Source organism: Loxodonta africana, chromosome 2, assembly GCF_030014295.1.
Source record: "Loxodonta africana isolate mLoxAfr1 chromosome 2, mLoxAfr1.hap2, whole genome shotgun sequence".
Taxonomy (NCBI): domain Eukaryota; kingdom Metazoa; phylum Chordata; class Mammalia; order Proboscidea; family Elephantidae; genus Loxodonta; species Loxodonta africana.
Window position 1 is genome coordinate 228,753,382 of NC_087343.1, and position 18,676 is coordinate 228,772,057.

The following is an 18,676-nucleotide window of genomic DNA, read 5'->3' on the forward strand; positions in this document are numbered from 1 at the left end:
GGGGTCCCAACTGCACCAGCCGAGCCTACAGTTCACCCAGAGCCCTGGATGAGCCTGGAGGGCTATCCCCCGGGCCCCGCGGAGGGCCCTGTAAAGAGGGTCTGAGGGATGAGAGATTCTGGGTAGAGAGGCGCAGGTGGAGGGAAGGGCTCAGTGCACTTGAGAGTCCGGCGAGGGGCGGGCGGCGCGGGTCCTGGAGGTGGGTGGGTGAGTGAGGTGAGCGAGGGAGTGGAAGGCCAGGCTATGAGGTGAGAAGCCCCGGTGGGAATAAGAGAGGGCAGGAGAGGAAGCTGACCGGTGAGAGGGTGGTGGCCGAGGTGGGCTCAGAAGCCCCCAGGGTGACCCCCGGAAACTTGGGGCTGAGGAGAGAGCTGACAGCATCTGACTGGAGGAAAGGTTGCGGACGTGGAAGGGACTATAGCTAGAAGGCGGTTCTCCGAGAACCCACAGAAAGCCCCGGTGTTCCTACCTCTGCCCCACATAAGTCCTGATACCTGGTTACAACTGCCTCCTCAAGTGAGCATTTCTGCACCCACCCATATCCTACCCCCATGGCTCTTCCTATCCCAATTCAGAAGCCAGTGAAGACACAGCCATTAGACAAATGGAGGAGACGGCTTAGATCTGCAAGCAAGAGGGCTAGCTACTGCTCCACACCCAAATCAGGCCTGACCCAGAGGGACAACTGCAGCCTCCGGCCACAGAGCTGCCCTACAAGGTACCATGTGGCCAAATGCCAATGAGAAGACCCTCCTGTCAGCCCACAGACCCCAGAAAGGGTACCCAGAGGGGCTCAAGCACATTTACCCTATCCTTTCTCCCAAATTCACCAACCAGATAAGTCCCTCCACTTTTTTGGGAGCAGGAAGTTTTTTCTCCAGAGAAGTCCATCCATGTGAAAACATGAGGAGTAAGAATAAGGGCTCAGACTCTGAGTGTGGCCAAGCTAGGGTAGGAGAGAGGCTTCAATTGCAGAAGAGCTTGAGTTTTAGATTGAACTTATGTGTAAAATAAATTTTTTAGTATCTAAAAAAGAAGGGGAAAGACTATTAAACCCATCTGAGAATTTCCACAGATGATTATACAGGAAGTCATGAGAAAAAAAAAGTTACTCTCTGCTTGTACCCTACCAAGTCCAATTTATTCAATGAACCAGATAGAGAAGACACCAGGGTTTTTGGCCTTAGCAATTGGGCATATGGTGGTGCTGTTTACTGAAACAGGGAAGGTTTATGGGAGAAATCTGAATTTAGATTGGGGACAGAGATGCACATTAGACATTTGAAATTGAGGTTGGAGTTCAGGGGAAAGGTTAAGGTCAAATGATGATTAGATGCAGAATCCAGAACAAGAAAGCAAGCTGTGCCAGAAAGTCCATGTATATATTGGATGCAGGCCACACCTCCAAGGAAACTCCCCTTAAAACTGATTGGCTGGTCACAACAGATCACATCATGGAGGACGATTACATCATTACATAACTGCTAAACTACATCATTAATAACTGCCAAACCACTGAGAATCATGGCCCAGCCAAGTTGACATACAACCTTAACCATCACACCAAAGGATTCCTAGGATGGATAATGTAATGATGAAGGGGATCCCCAGGATGACAGCAGAGCCGCAGGCCCAGAGAAGAGCACATCCAGACTGAGGCAGGAAGACAGAGTTCGGATAGTTGTCTCCAAGAGAAACTGGAGCTAACACATTACCTAATGCACATGACCAAGGTGGAAGGAGCTTTACACTTACAGCACAGAGTTTTGGAAGAGTTAGTGATAGAAACACAGAAAACTAAGCAAATAAAAAGGTCAATTATTAACTCCAGGAAATATCAAGTTATACCTAAAGGAAATATCATAGACCATTAGAGGGCTCAGCAACAAACTGTATTCCTATAGTCATACCAAACTCAGGATGAGGGTTTAAGCCATCATTATGTAAGCTGTTGAGGAGCCTAGGAGGAGAGGAAACATACATGCAGGTGTTATGTGCTGCAGGGAGGCTAGTATATGAGAGCTAACTCATCGTCCTCTATTATGGCAAATCAGTGAATAATGTTTAAAACTATAATTAAAAATAGCATTATTTAAGCCTTGATTGATAAGTATGAAATTATTCACTGGTGGTCCCTAAATTCCTAAAAGAGTAGTGTTTGTTTCTGGGAAGCAGGGGGTGGCTGGTGGATGTGGTGGTGGTGGGATGAGGAAGTTTCCATCTTGGTGCTTATGTTTTCTCTGGGAGATAAGCAAGAATCTAGGCATATTGGAGCTTTGGAGAGAATGAGAAGATAGGAAATAGTTTTCTTGGAGAGATTACAGGCGGGAGATATCAAGTGACAAATGAAGATTGATGGTCATATTCAGCATCACCAAGTCCTATTAAAATCTCTGTATATAACTCAAAGTTATCTCCATCTCTACACAGCAGGTGCTAGGAAACCCTGGGTTACACCCTCTCACCCTCTTGGGCACACTCTCCCTGGCTGCACCCCTGCATTCCCTCCTCCAGAAATCCTGCTGGCTCCTCCGCCAGATCTCCCGACCCAGGCACGCACCCCGTGCATACCCTTCGACAGCTATCTTCATATACTGTTGGCTCAGGGTTTCTGTTGCCCTCCCAGTGTGAACCAGGCGGGCATGGTGGGGGTCCCCGCACCTTCTCCATCTCTGCGTCACTGACGTGTGGCACCTCAGAGACTGCGGCTTTGCTGAGAGAAATGAATGACAACCTGCTGGTGGGTGACTGTCTGAGATCACGAAAACAGAATAGCGACGATGTCTCCAGAGAGGAAATTGCGTATCATGCTGAGAATTGCAAGCCACCTCACTGAGCATCAAAATGGTTTATTTGCATGATTAAGAGTCACATTTCAGCAGGGCATCAAGCATATGAGAGGAACATTATTTTGGGTACGAGCAGGATCCCCTCTGGAGAGGCCCTCTGTCTCAGGTCAGGTGCTCAGATGTCCACCATGTCCAGCAGCACAGAGAGATGCAGCTCAGAGGCGGCCTCTTCCTCCCTTGAGCTCTGAATAAGCCTTTCCAGGTGCTTCAGCCGCTCGGTCAGAGACACACCCATCGCCTCAGATGGCTGCAGCTGTTCTCCTGTCCTTTTGTTCTATTTGAGTTAAAAAGAAAAAGTAGTTTTGGGAAAGCAATAAACCAAGACCTATTTTCTGTGCAGATGCTAGACCTGGCTCACATTACAAACCACTGGGCCCACCCGTCTTGGCATCCACGATGTACCTTCCAGCCGCCCCAGCACATGCAAGAACCAGCAGCATCCGCACATGGGGCACTTCTCTTCAGAGCCATCATGAACAAGTTCCACTGTCAATCATTCTTATAAGATATGATTCCCCACAGCTGCACACTCTTCTACCATATGAATCTATTGTAATTATTTAATTGGACCCCAGTTTTTTGGATATTTAGTTTGTTTTTGCTTTTATGCAGTATAATTAATGCTATGTTGAATACTTTCATTAATTTTGTAATTTTGTTCATTTCTGTTAATATCTGGTTTCTTTGGGGCAGAATTGGTGAGTCAAAGGGTATGAACATGTTTAAAGTATTTGAAAAGTAGAAACGGTATGTCACTATGGTTTGCTTTTCTCCCCAGGGATGGAGGGGCTTCCCACAGCCAGTCCAGGACTGACTTTGTGCCTGTCCAGCAGCACAGATCTGTAACGAAAACTGCTTTTGCTCCTTTCACCCCTGAAGGGAGGATGAGGAGGTGGAAAGGCCTTGGGCTATGGCGTCAATTGGGCTGGCTCTGAAAAGCAGCCCTGCGCTGCCCAGCCAGACAGCCTTGGTGAGGCCCTTGACTCTGAGCTGACCCTCCTGGCATCACACACGGGAAAGGTCAGTCCCCAAAGGGAGGCCCAGAGGATGGACAGCCTGCACTCCACAAACAATGCCTTCACTGCGCTCAGCACAGGGTTAGGATTCTGTTCAGCCCTCGAGCATGTTTCACTTTGATGCTTCATTCATTTCACAAGCAGAAACTCAGAATTAGTTCACTCTCTACAGCACTGACAGAATAAGCTCGAGAAAGTCTAAGCTAATAACCTGTGATCACCATAATGTCATACAATGAACCAAGATGTTCCTCTTTCCCCCAGCCATTCTCTCCGTCTCTAATGCTAACACAAATGCTAAGCATGCTCTCTCCTGACCTGTGGGCTTGTAGCTGTAGTTTTCACTGCTTGGATAGCCTGAGGCAGAGACACCAGAGTCTGAGGAAGGTAGAGGGGAAGGGAAGTTGAATCTGTAAATGCCTCCAAGTCTTCAGACAACCACTGCTGAAGTTGATCTTTAAACCTGAAACACAGGATGGTAAATTCAGAACCACCCAAGCACCAGAGAGCAAAACGTTAACTATCACTCACTTTTCTCCCGTATATACTTTAAATTTTTCAAAGCCTTTGATCTTCTTGAGGATAGGACTGTGTTACTTACATTACCTGAGAGGAAGCGTACTTTAGAAAATTTAATAACTTCCTTTTAGTTTATAAACCCAATTTAATGAGAAAGGTGGCATTGATCAAAAAACTTCTGCTTTTATGTTACTTGGGATTACTCATAATTCATGTTTTCTCTATTCAGCTTCCTTTGGTTCTATGCATCGTTGATTAATTCTTATCTCTTTATGGATTACCCAAATGTATGGATTGTTGCTTATAGTTTAGAACTAACTCAAAATAACACCCACTGCTATCTAACAGACTTCAAAGCTGTCCACCTCTGTGAACTCATCTTTCCGAGGAATCTGATCCAAACCACTTAAATGCTACAGACCTAGGAAAATCCACCTTAAAAAACCATGACACATCATTTATTCCTCCAACACTGTCTCTTGTGACCCCACTGAGTGTGAGGTGCTGAGGGACACAGTACAAACAGGACAGACGGAGATGGGAAGGCCACACGGGCAGTGGATGCTGGGCAGAGACCTGAAAGGGACGTGAGGTGACCCTCAGGGACATGGGGCAGGGGTCCAGGTGAGGGCAGAAAAGACCTGGCCACGCACGGGGACACGGGCAGAGGTCCACGTGAGGGCAGAGGAGGCCTGGCCACACACGGGCCTGGTGCATTCAGAGAAGCAGCAGCTGAAATGTGGTGGCAGGGGGTCAGATAGGAACAGAGACGGATTGTCTGGGGCCCCTGCTAGCTTGTAAGGAGCAGGCCTTTGATCCCAGGTGAGAGAGGATGCTTCATGTCTGAGAGGATCCCACTGGCTCTGCCAGGAAAAGGGCCACATCTGTGGTAGCAGTCGGAAGGAAGGAGACGGTGGCCTGAGTAGGCTGGCTGTCATGGAGTCATGACCAGTGGCCCGAGGCTGAGTGTGCTCTGAAAAGAGTTCACCTGACCTGCAGAAGACTGGATTGGGGGGGAGGGGCACGTGGCTTGGGCAGCGGGAAGGACTGCTGTCACTGAGAAGCTCAGGGCAGGAGGGGCTGGCCGGGGAAAACAGGGATCTCATCCAGAACACGTTAAATCTGAGAGGACTGTTAGACATCCCAGTGGAGATTCACGGAGGCAGCAGGACAGTCTCATCAGGAGTTCAGGAACTCTGGGCCTGAGACGTATGCTTGTAACTATCAGACACTGACACCATTTAAACTCCATGAGACTGGGCAAAATCACAGGCAGCAGGTGCCGATGGAGAAGAGAGGTGGTCTGGGAGGCAGCCGGGCTGTCAGGGTGGGAAGAGGCAGCAGAGGGGTCCCGGGAGAAGGCAGTGGGCAGCCAGGGAGTCGGGAACAAGAAGGAGGTGAGCAGATGTGGGACGCAGCAGGGTCTGGTACTTGTTCACTTGATGGTTTCCGGGGTTGGGCTGCGAGAATGGACATGGGGAGAAGGCGGCACCTGGGAGGCTGCGAGAGAGACGACTTCCACGTGAACACCGACAGCAGGGCCGGGGGTCTCACTGTTAGGGGAGCAGAACCATTGTGGTAGCCAGAGAGCGCACGGGGCTGGAAAGGAGCAAGGCCTCACATTGGGCACCAAGAGGATCCAGGATGGGGCGGACGAGACCTGGACCCACATGGCAGCTGCCCAGCTCAGGGCCAAGAGGCTGTCAGGTGTGGCAGGGGTGAGCTCTGTGGATGCCCCTCTTGCTGGAAAAGCATAGAGAAGGCTGCCAGGTGTGGCAGGGGTGAGCTCTGTAGACACCCCCTCCACCCCCTGCTGGTAAAGCACAGAGGAGGCTGTCAGATATGGCAGGGGTGAGCTCTGTGGACACCCCCCCTTGCTGGAAAAGCACAGAGGAGGCTGTCATATTTGGCAGGGGTGAGCTCTGTGGATGCCCCCCACCTTGCTGGTAAAGCACAGAGAAGGCTGTCAGGTGTGGCAGGGGTGAGCTCTGTGGACATCCCACTCCCCACCCCCCGCTGGTAAAGCACAAAGAAGGCTGTCAGGTGTGGCAGGGGTGAGCTCTGTGGACGCCCCTCTTGCTGGTAAAGCATGGAGGAGGCTGCCAGGTGTGGCGGGGTGAGCTCTGTGGACACCCCCCTGCTTGCTGGTAAAGCACAGAGGAGGCTGTCAGGTGTGGCAGGGTAAGCTCTGTGGACACCTCTCTTGCTGGTAAAGCACAGACAAGGCTGCCAGGTATGGCAGGGGAGAGCTCTGTGGATACTTCCCCTTACTGGTAAAGCACAGAGAAGGCTGTCAGGTGTGGCAGGGGTGAGCTCTGTGGACGCCACCCCCGCCCCTTGCTGGTAAAGCACGGAGGAGGCTGTCAGGTGTAGCAGGGGTGAGCTCTGTGGATGCCCCACTTGCTGGTAAAGCACAGAGTAGGCTGCCAGAGGAGAGCACAAGGGACGGAGGTGCTGGCCCGGAGGGGTGGGGGGAGTGCACGCAGAGGGCGGGAGGTGGGAGATACATTGCTCCCAGAGTGGGTGCTCCACCAGCAACCCCCATGCTCGCCCAGGGCAGGGAGGCAGAGCCTACCACATGCGTGATCCACAGAACATACAAAACTCACTTTGGACCATACACAAATTAAACTGATTTTAAATAAGACATTCAAAAACACGCTCTCCAGGGCACAACCTCTGTCCTCAGGGAGCTTCTACTTTAAGTGGGTCTGACTCACCTTCATTTTTAAATAAAATCTCATCACCATTACCATCGCTGGCCCACCTGCCCTCCCCGTCACCCCAACCTCATTGTCCTCCCCATCACCCCATTGCCCTGACCTCCCTGTCCTCCCCATTGCCCCATCCTCCCCGTTACCCCATCACCCCGACCTCCCCATCACCCCATCGCCCCATCACCCCATCGCCCTGTCCTACCCATCACCCTGTCAACTCATCCTCATCACCCCATCCTCCCCATTCTCCCTGTCACCCCGACCTCCCCGTCGCCCCACCCTCCCCACCTGGCTGTCCTCCCACCCTCGCTGGCACAACTGCCCTCCCCGCCTGACTGTCCCAACCCCTGGAGCAGTCACCGGACCCCTGGAGCAGTTACCGTCTCTCGGAGCATGAAATGGACCAGATAGAGCACATGCCCTGCAGGGAGCAGCTCTCACCTCCTGCTCTCCTCCTTCTCCAGGAGCAGGCTGCTGCACAGGCGCTGGGACAGGTGCTCCCCAGCCGAAGCACCACAGATCAAGTCCCCCGCACTGGGGGTGCCCCCTTCCCGGCCGGCCGCCGTGTTCCTTTCCTGCTGCAGGTGCATGTGGAGTAATGGAGCAGGGAAACGGCTAGCAGGAGGGTGGAGAGACTTGACCCCCGAGCTGGAAAAGCATGTTCTCAGAGTTACAGTCAGGAGAGTAAAGTAGGACCCTACCTCACCATCTGTGGGTGCCAACACTGCCGACACAGAGCCTCAGATGCTGCTTCCACCCCTGCCTGCACTATGCAGACCCTCGCCCACGCGGCACCACATCCTGCCTTCATGCCTGCGCTGCCAGAAGTTTCCACTGCCGTGAGGGCATGTCCACTCTGAACCTTCCGTCCCACCCAGAGTGACAAATAGATCCTCCATTGCTTCTAAACATGGGCAAGGCTCAGCTTTTAAGTGTTGTTCTTAAATCTGCCAGGAGTCATGTTTGCAAATGCAGGAAGAGGAAATCTGATGTTTTTCCTAACAGATGCATTAACCCACCACAGTGACGAAGAGCCCATCCTTCCCACTCATTTCCCACTTGACATGGACCCTGTCGCACACAGTTCCATTCTGGTCCAGTGGTCTATTTCTGCACTGCCACACAGTTTTAAATCCCATAGCTTTACTACATGTTTTGAAACCAGGTTGCACCAACTGTCCTTGTTCCTTTCTTCTCAAAGTTTTCCGTGATAACTACTATAGGAACTTGAGAAATAGTTTAAACTGAGAAGAAAACATTCTTTTGTGGTTACAAGAGTGGGGAGGGAGGGTGGTACAAGGGCATTCGCTAATTAGATAGTAGATAAGAACTACTTTAGGTGAAGGGAAAGACAGCACACAATACAGGGGAGGTCAGCACAATTGGACTAAACCAAAAGCAAAGAAGTTTCCTGAATAAACTGAATGCTTTGAAGGCCAGCGTAGCAGGAGCAGGGGTCTGGGGACCATGATTTCAGGGGACATCGAAGTCAACTGGCATAATAAAATCTATTAAGAAAACATTCTACATCCCACTTTGAAGAGTGGCATCTGGGGTCTTAAATGCTAGCAAGCAGCCATCTAAGATGCATCACTTGGTCTCAACCCACCTGGATCAAAGGAGAATGAAGAACACCAAGGGCACAAGGCGATTACAAGCCCAAGGGACAGAAAGGGCCACATGAACCAGAGACTACATCATCCCGAGACCAGAAGAACTAGATGGTGCCAGGCTACAACCGATGACTGCCCTGACAGGGAACGCAACAGAGAACCCCTGAGGGAGCAGGAGAGCAGGGGATGCACACACCAAATTCTCATAAAAAGACCAGACTTAATGGTCTGAGACTGGAAGGACCCCAGTGGTCACGGCCCCCAGACCTTCTGTTGGCCCAGGACAGGAACCATTCTCAAAGCCAACTCTTCAGACATGGATTGGACTGGACAATGGGTTGTGGGAGAGGGACGCTGGTGAGGAGTGAGCGTCTTGGATCAGGTGGACACTTGAGACTATGTTGGTATCTCCTGCCTGGAGGGGAGATGAGAGGGTGGAGGGGGTTAGAAGCTGGCAAAACGGACACGAAAAGAGAGTGGAGGGAGAGAGTAGGGTGCCTCATTAGGGGGAGAGTAATTGGGAGTGTGTAGCAAGGTGTATATGAGTTTTTGTGTGAGAAGCTGACTTGATTTGTAAACTTTCACTTAAAGCACAATTATTAAAAAAATTTTTTTTTTCTGTGATCATACAGCTTCTCATCCTGAAAAATTTTAGAATTAACTTATTTGGTTCCAGGGGAAGCCAGAAGGGTGCTTTCCTGGCTGGAAATGAGCTGACTTCACCATTTGGGAGTGGCGTTGTTACAGCTCCGTATCCTCCCCTCAATGCAGACCTGGCCTCACATACTAGGGGTTCAGCCTCCCGTCTTCCATGCCCCTGTGTGGTCGGCTTGCTGTGGCCATGGATGGGAACTTGCTATACCGCAGGCCGATCTCTCTGATCAGCCTGCTGGACCGTGAAATGTTGACAGTCTGACTGCTGATCATCTCGGACCAACAACGTGCTATCCAGAAACAAGATTTCTGCTCTCCTCCGACAACGCACCCTCCCTGCTCTACTCAGTCAGGGTCTACAGGACAATGAGGATGGCAGCGTTGATGGTGGTATCGCTCTGGGTCGAGTGCCGTATTTCTAACGTCTTATCAAGAAGCATAGTTTTGGGATAGTTTTACAGTGGATAGCCTTTTCAAGATAAGGACTTTCTCCCCCAAGCTCGACAGAGATGAGGAGTGGGCCTGGATTTTAAGAAATGCACTCCAGCCAGCACGTGCTCCCTGCGAGCTCAGCACACTGTGGCGGCCCTGCTGCACCCGCTCAGCATTTCTCAGCCGGGGTTATGGGTCACTTTCTCTCCCGGCTCTCCTGTCAGGCATGGCGTCGTATCGCATCACAGAAGACACGAGTGGCTCCAGGGCAGCTCCCGCTGCGCAGGGACAGGCTCTTCTGAGGGCCTGCAGGGCCTGCCCACGTGGGCTACACTCGCTGCAACCGACACAAATAAGCGTGAAGGTGTAGGGGCTCTCCTCTATGGGCTATGGTGGAGACACTACAGTTTGTCTCCTGGCTGCTGGGCCCAGCAGACACACGCACACGCAACACAGATCTCACTATCCCCAGCTGCGGGGACCAACAAACACACACACAAACAACACAGACCTCGCTGTCCCTGGCTCTGGGTCCCAGCAGACACACGCACACACAGATCTCACCGAACCCGGCTCTGCTGTATCTCCTTCTGCGTCTGGATTCTGGCTCGTTCCCATGACAAAGGGACTTCGTATTTTTTCAAATGGTTTTTAAAAAAGTACACACATATCTGACCATCTTCGCTCAGTGCTTCTAAAGAAACAACACAAAAGGAAACAGGAGAGGAAAACATCAGAAGAGCAAGGGGTGATCTCTTGACCTGTGCCTAAACCCACCGACCTCTCAGACCAGCTCTCTGGTTAACCTGAGCCCCACAGTTCCTGACTCCCAGGCCCACGCCAAATTTAAGTGCCCATGGCCCACAGTCCTGCCTACCGAAGAAGCCACAAGCTGGGCTACTTTAGGGAGGCTATGCAACGTGGGATGGACGGCCCTGCATCAGCACGGGACCCCAGTGAGTAAAGACCCTATCAGGACCTTGTCAGCCCTTCCCAGTGTTTACCCACCAGTGGTGCATCTCTGGCTTGAAGAAGGACCATCAGGACAGGTAGGGGGACATGAGAGGGAGGCACAGCACATGCAATAACAAGGATGATGACCTGGAGCAAGCTGCCCACCTGAGGCAATGGGGAGCCGGGGGGGCGCCCAGTCTTGCAGCTTGTGGTCAATGCACAGGGCAAGGAAGTCGTCCCATGGGATCTCGGCGACCGAGGGCCCTGCTGCCTGGCCCGGTGTAGGGTTCCGGCTCCTCCACCTGCTGTAGGTCCTGCTGAGCAGGCTCTCCACCTGGGACTGCAGAACAGGCTGCGCCTGGCGTGAGTTAGAGATCTGCGATGCGTACTGGAGGACCATGGTGCAGACGGGGGCCCAGGGTGCTGGGGAGAGAGCACATATCAGCCGCAGGGGCCGTCTGCCCAGAACATGCTTCACGCTGCTCTGAGAAGGAGCCATGTGGGAAAGTTCCCGCTCTGATGCTGTAGCAGCACTCTGCCTCAGGGCTACAGCAAGGGGTGCCCCCTCCCACAAGGCTGATGGGGTTGTCCTGGCCACATGACTTGACCACTGGTGGGCACATCCCTCAACAGCACACAGTGCGTGCATTAGCCAAGGAAGGGGCAGCCTCCGAGCTGCTCCGGGCTCACACCAGGCCAGATGACCCGTGTAGTCTGAGTCCAAACTTGGCGCAGAGACCGCATGACAGCAAAGTGGCATAGCCTGGCCTGAGCAGGGCTCCTTGTGAAGAGAGGGGACATGGACGCCGAGTCAGCACTGAGGGCCGGGCCACACAGAACTGGCGGCCGTGCTCCTGCCTCCCTTGTCTGCCTGTCTGGTCCCAGTGACCAGCTATGGTTTCAGATACCCCATGAGCCTGGCACCCCTCCCGGAACCCTCCACCTCCCCTCTAGAGCTAAGCATGTCAGTAGTGAGGGGCCAACCAGTGCCCACCCTCCAGCTGGGCTCATCCTGACTGCCTGCGCCAACAGTTGGGCACTGGGGATGGAGAGTGCAGCAGGGGGAGGGGGCAATGCAGTGGGCGTAGAGGGGGTAGTGGGGGCTAGCAGGCACCCCCCCGGGCCCACGTGGCAATGGACACACAAACTGCGCACCAGAGCGTGAGACATGCCAACACTGTTTCTGCAAGCCAGCCTCCCCTCTCCCCAGCCCTCCCAGGGCTCCCTTTGGCCAAGGCACACACCCCCAGGCGGCGGGAGGTCCATCTGAGGGATCTGAAAGGCAAGCACTGCCTGCTTCAGCCAAGCCAGGTGCTCTGGGCTGTTCCAGTGTAGGTGGGGCAGCAGCCGGCTGCCTCCCACCTCAGCAAACTCCGTGATGGGCCAGGACAGATCACAGAGCTGCTGGAAGGAGGCCACGGTGGCCAGGAAGTAAAGCACACTATTGAAGAGCTCAATGACAGCTCCTGGCTCCTGTGAGGCCAGCCCGGCCAGCCGCCGCTCCCGCCGGTCATGGAAGAACCGGCCACCGAACTCCCGGGCCACTCCGTCCTCAATGTACTGGGTGAGCGGCTGACAGCAGAGGTCCAGGGCACTGGGGCAGCGAGATACCAGCCACTGCACAGCCTGCGAGACCTGAGCAGGGGAATGGATGGGCAGGCCTTACAGCAGGGCAGCTTTCAGAGGAAGTTCCCAGCAGGCCAGCACCCACCCAGCACCCACCTTGCATCGCTCACGGGACCCACAGCACCCACAGCCCCCCACTCCATGGTCATCCCCCCGATACCCCCACCCAGAGTCACCTCCTGCCCCTGTGATCATCCCCCCGACGCTCCCACCCAGTGTCACCTCCTCCCCTGTGGTTACTTTAATCTCAAGTCCCATGCACGTCTCTCCCAATGAAATTATCAGCACAGACATATTTGTTTAAACAGAAATCTCAGGTAACACTGTATCTGCCCATATCCCAATGACAGTCACTCTAGAAAGTTCACAGATGTGACCTTCAGATAGGAAATATGGCCAAACACATCTTAAATTCATAGAAACAAAAATACTAAAGACATTTCACAAACAATTCGTTACAGGTGGCAAGACTATGGACAAACTATGTTTTATTCTGATCTGTGCTTGTTTTTTGAACGTTACCTGGATAAGACATAAAGCTAAAACTCCAAACAGTAACGGATACTAAACTCAAGACAGAGCAAAGGAGAAAAACTGAGAGTATCTGCTGTGCCTGTGAAAGTCGGGGGCGTACCTTAGTGGTGCCTCGTAAGTCACGGATGGAATCTGGAATCTCGATAACAGTGTAATCTGAGATCAGCTTGGCCGACACCAAATCCTGCAGCATCAGGCCTGGAAAAGCAGATGAGCTTCACTGTCTCCCTCCTGCAGTTTGCACACACGCAAGCACACGTGCACACACGCGCACATGGCCACACATAACGCACACAGGTGTGCACACACACACCACATGCATAAGCATGTGCATGTACAAATGCAGACACTAGCCCAGGACACAGCATTAGCACCACATTCACCAGCAACCTGTGCCCGGCTCGCAAGGCAATGATGCCTGCAGGGACTGTCGGTGCCTCCTGGAAGCAGACCCCCCCGCCACCCGCTCACTTACTACCGCCAGCTCATAAGCAAGGCTGCATCCACACACCGTCCTCCACGTCGCTCTCAACAGTGTCCTCGGCTGGGCTGGGTGCAAGCACGGCCAGTGGGACCGCGGGCTGGAAGGGCTTGGCCTGCAGGAGCTGCTTGAGCTGCAGCAGGGCCGACAGCCAGTACACGTCTTCCTCAGCCAGGTCCTCGCTCTGCACTCGGGGGGGCAGCAGCAGCAGCAGCCCACTGGCACCCAGGAGGTCCTTCTGCGTCTCCACGGCATCGAGGGCACGGTCGCTGAGGGTGCCACAAGCCACCTGGACAGCACGAAGACCATCGGGACAAATCACAGGTGCCATCAGCAGACTGAGCGCAGGCAGAGCACCGCAGTGGCATCCAGGCTGGCCGAAAAGGACTGAAGTAGGCCGAGCCCCGAGTCCACAAGCAACCCAAGAAACAGTGCACCACAGATCACATGGCGTCCAGCAAAGACAGGGTTTGACTGTACTCGTTTAACCTCAACAATTTCAACAAGCACAGAGATGGGTAGCCCACCACGGCAGAAAAGGAGAGACAAGCCAGCTGCGGACAGGGGTTCCGACACTTTCAAGGGCAGGGAGGAGACGGGCCGTTGCTGGCCTGGGACGTGGAGGAAGGCCCCCTGGGTGGGTGCAGTCGGCTGGGACGGCAGGCGGTGCCGGCACTGCCGCCAAGGCAAGGCTCAGCCGTGAGAGGCAGCTGCACGTTGGGCAGCCACCCTGACCCTGGTGAGCAGCCTCTTCAGATGCCAGACTTCGTCAGGCCCAGTGGAGGGTACAGGCTGAGGGACAGGTTCCTTCCAAGCAGCAACCCCAGGAGAAGACTGGAGGGTCTCCTCTGGAGACACCGAGCAGCCTGAGGCGGACACCCAGGTCATCTGCTATCCAAGAACACCACCCCCTGCCCCATCCCCTGCATTCCTGAGAAAACCACTTGGGAGAATAACAGCATCTGTACAATTCCCATGATGCTGGGAGTGAGAGAACACAGGTAGATGACAGTGGTCAGCCCCTCACATTCAGGCACACACCAACAGGCCCCTCACCTTTAGGCACACGCCAACGGGCCCCTCACCTTCAAGCACATGCCAACGTGCCCCTCGCCTTCGGGCACGTGCCAACGGGCCCCTCACCTTCCCACACTCCCTGATGGGCCCCTCACCTTCATGCACACCCTGACGGGCCCCTCACCTTCACACACACGCTGACATACATGGGCTGGCTCCCTCTGCTGCTGAGAGTGCTTGCCAGAGCAAGTGTCTGGATCCCGCCTGCATCACCACCTGCACCATCCGCCGGGCCTCCGTCTCCCATGAACTTAACCTTTAGCCAATCTGCCAGAGTTCTGTGAATAAATGAAAATAACACTTCACTTGAAGAGGAAGCCAATTTTAAATCTGAACTGCGAGGATTTTCAGAAGCGAGAAGAAGGACGGTGTCACACAGACCTAGGCTCATATACCACAGTGCACTGACATACCACGGGGCACTGATACACCACAGTGCACTGATATACCACGGGGCACTGATACACCACAGTGCACTGATATACCACGGGGCACTGATACACCACAGTGCACTGACATACCACGGGGCACTGATACACCACAGTGCACTGATATACCACAGGGCACTGATACACCACAGTGCACTGATATACCACGGGGCACTGATACACCACAGTGCACTGATATATAACAGCGCGCTGATATACCATGGTGCACTGTGACGTTGACTGGACAACCTGGGCTGTGGCTTTAAAGTGGAGCCAGGGAAACCATGGGGCTTCAGTGGGGCTGGCAGAAGGGACACTTGGGAACAGGCTTGTTCTAATGCAATTCAAGATTCTGAATCTTAGAAAAGATCTTGAGGATGGAAAAGGTCCTTACACGTTTTATAGACTCAAAGTTCTCAATTTCATAACGAACTCATTAGCAAATCAGAAGCCAACTGTTTTAAGAAATGAATCATCATTTAAATACTCTTAAGAGTGCCACACTCTCCTCCTTGCTCAGCTGTCTTCTGAGATGAGCTTTGCCTTTTTCTTCCTATTTCCCTAGCCTGCACGCGGTTCAGTGCTGAGCGCTTAAAAAGTAATGTGTTCTGAACGCTTATACACTGCTGGTGGGAATGTAAAATGGTACAACCACTTTGGAAATCTATCTGGCGTTTTCTTAAACAGTTAAAAATAGAACTACCATACAACCCAGAAATCCCACTCCTCGGAATATACCCTAGAGAAATAAGAGCCTTCACACAAACAGATATATGCACACCCATGTTTATTGCAGCTCTGTTTACAATAGCAAAAAGCTGGAAGCAACCAAGGTGTCCGTCAACAGATGAATGGTTAAATAAATTGTGGTATATTCACACAGTGGAATACTATGCATCGATAAAGAACAGTGACGAATCTCTGAAACATTTCATAACATGGAGGAACCTGGAAGCCATTATGCTGAGTGAAATTAGTCAGAGGCAAAAGGACAAATATTGTATAAGACCACTATTATAAGATCTTGAGAAATAGTATAAACTGAGAAGAACACATACTTTTGTGGTTACAAGGCGGGGAGGGAGGGAGGGTGGGAGAGGGTTTTTTACTGATTAATTAGTAGATAAGAACTGCTTTAGGTGAAGGGAAGGACAATACTCAATATATGGAAGGTCAGCTCAACTGGACTGGACCAAAAGCAAAGAATTTTCCAGGATAAACTGAATGCTTCAAAGGTTAGCGGAGCACGGGCGGGGGTTTGGGGACGATGGTTTAAGGGGACTTCTAAGTCAATTGGCAAAATAATTCTATTATGAAAACATTCTGCATCCCACTTTGAAATGCGGCATCTGGGGTCTTAAATGCTAACAAGCGGCCATCTAAGATGCATCAATTGGTCTCAACCCACCTGGAGCAAAGGAAAATGAAGAACACCAAGGCCACACGACAACTAAGAGCCCAAGAGACAGAAAGGGCCACATGAACCAGAGACCTACATCATCCTGAGACCAGAAGAACTAGTTGGTGTCCGGCCACAATCGATGACTGCCCTGACAGGGAGCACAGCAGAGGACCCCTGAGGGAGCAGGAGATCAGTGGGATACAGACCCCAAATTCTCATAAAAAGACCAAACTTAATGGTCTGACTGAGACTGGAGGAATCCTGGAGGCCATGCTCCCCAGACCTTCAGTTGACACAGGACAGGAGCCATCCCCGAAGACAACTCATCAGAAATGAAAGGGACTGGTCAGCGGGTAGGAGAGAGACACTGATGAAGAATGAGCTAATTATATCAGGTGGACACTTGAGATTGTGTTGGCAACTCTTGTCTGGAGGGGGGATGGGAGGGTAGAGAGAGAGGGAAGCCGGCAAAATTGTCAAGAAAGGAGAGACTGAAAAGGCTGACTCGAGAGGGGGAGAGCAAGTGGGAGTAGGGAGTGAGATGTATGTAAACTTATATGTGACAGACTGATTGGATTTGTAAACGTTCACTTGAAGCTTAATAAAAGTTATAGAAAAAAAAAAAAAGAAGAGACTGGAAGGGCTGACTCATTACGGGGAGAGCAAGTGGGCGTACGGAGTAAGGTGTATATAAACTTATATGTGACAGTCTGACTTGATTTGTAAATGTTCACTTGAAGCTCAATAAAAATTAATTAAAAAAAAAAAGTAATGTGTTCTGAGAAGCTGGAGCCTTCATACACGGCTGGTGGGAATGTAAGGTAGTGCAGCCACTGGGGAAAACAGTCCAGAAGTTCCTCAAACAGTTAAACACAAAGTTACAATATGAGCCAGCAATCCCACCCCTAGGTATATACCCAAGAGAACTGAAAACATACATCTGCACAAAAACTTCCATGTCCCTGATATCAAAACCAGGTAAAGACACAACAAAAACAGAAAATTACAGACCTATGGCCCTCATGAATTTAGACGCAAAAATCCTCAACACAATTCTAGCCAACAGAATTCAACAACATATCAAAAATATAATGCACCATGGCCAAGTGGGATTCATACTGGGTATCTCCAGGGATGGTTCAGCATTAGAAAAACCATTAATGTAATCCACCATATAAATAAAACAAAAGACAAGAACCACATGATCTTATGAACTGGCACAGAAAAGGCATTTGACAAAGTTCAACACTCATTCATGATAAAAACTCTCAGCAAAATAAGAACAGGAAGGAAATTTTTCAACATAATAAAGGGCATTTATGCAAAGACAGCAGCCAACGTCATACTAAGTGCAGAAAGTCTGAAAGCATTCCTCCTGAGAACGGGAACCAGACAAGGATGCCCTTTATCACCGCTCTTATTCAACATTGTGTTGGAGGTCCTAAACAGAGCAATTAGGCTAGATACAGAAATAAAACGAATCCAGACTGGCAAGAAAGAAGTAAAAAGTACCTCTGTTTGCAGATGACATGATCTTATACACAGAAAACCCTAAGGAATCCTCCAGAAACTACTGAAACTAACAGAAGAGTTCAGCACGGTATCGGATACAAGATAAACATACAAAAATCAGTCAGATTCCTCTACACCAACAAAAAGAACATCAAAAAAGAAATCACCAAATCAATACCATTTACAGTAGCCCCCAAGAAGATAAAATACTTAAGAATAAATCTTACCAGAGATGTAAAAGACTTATACAAAAAAAAAATACTACAATAAACTTCTGCAAGAAACCAAGAGAGACCCACATAAGTGGAAAAACATACCGTGCTCATCTATTCTACCAAAAACGATCTATAGATTTAACGCAACTCCAATCCAAATTCTGAAGACATTTCTAATGAGATGGAGAAAGAAATCACCAATGTCATATGGAAGGGAAAGAAGCCCTGGATAAGTAAAGCATTACTGAAAAAGAAGAACAAAGTGGGAGGCCTTACTTTACCTGACTTTAGAACCTATTATACCACCACAGTAGTCAAAACAGCCTGGTACTGGTACAACAACAGATACATGGACAAGGGAACAGAATTGAGAATCCAGACATAAATCCATCCACATATGAGCAGTTGATATTTGACAAAGGCCCCAAAATAGTTAAATGGGGAAAAGACAGTCTTTTTAACAAATGGTGCTGGCATAACTGGATATCCATCTACAAAAAAATGAAACAAGACCCATACCTCACTCTGTACACAAAAAGAGCTCAAAATGGATCAAAGACCTAATTGTAAAATCTAAAACAATAAAGATCATGGAAGAAAAAATAGGGACAACGTTAGGAGCCCTAATACATAGCATAAACGGTATA

At 50.9% G+C, this 18,676-nt stretch overlaps 1 protein-coding gene across 4 annotated transcripts in view; it reads right to left on the reverse strand.

Moving 5' to 3' along the window:
• Positions 1-2,832: 2,832 nt before the first annotated feature.
• Positions 2,833-18,676, reverse strand: part of MCM3AP (minichromosome maintenance complex component 3 associated protein) — a 40,898-nt gene continuing 25,054 nt past the window's right edge. For 2 of the 4 annotated variants that reach the window (XM_064279594.1, XM_064279596.1), the window contains 9 exons: positions 14,597-14,750; positions 13,426-13,684; positions 13,015-13,112; positions 11,999-12,389; positions 10,920-11,177; positions 10,365-10,494; positions 7,543-7,749; positions 4,184-4,328; positions 2,833-3,123 (listed from right to left, as the gene is read on the reverse strand). In XM_064279594.1, coding sequence (XP_064135664.1) covers positions 2,965-3,123; positions 4,184-4,328; positions 7,543-7,749; positions 10,365-10,494; positions 10,920-11,177; positions 11,999-12,389; positions 13,015-13,112; positions 13,426-13,684; positions 14,597-14,750 — 1,801 coding nt within the window. In that variant the 3' untranslated portion in view covers positions 2,833-2,964. The other 2 variants (XR_010321081.1, XM_064279595.1) reach the window with 2 other exon arrangements.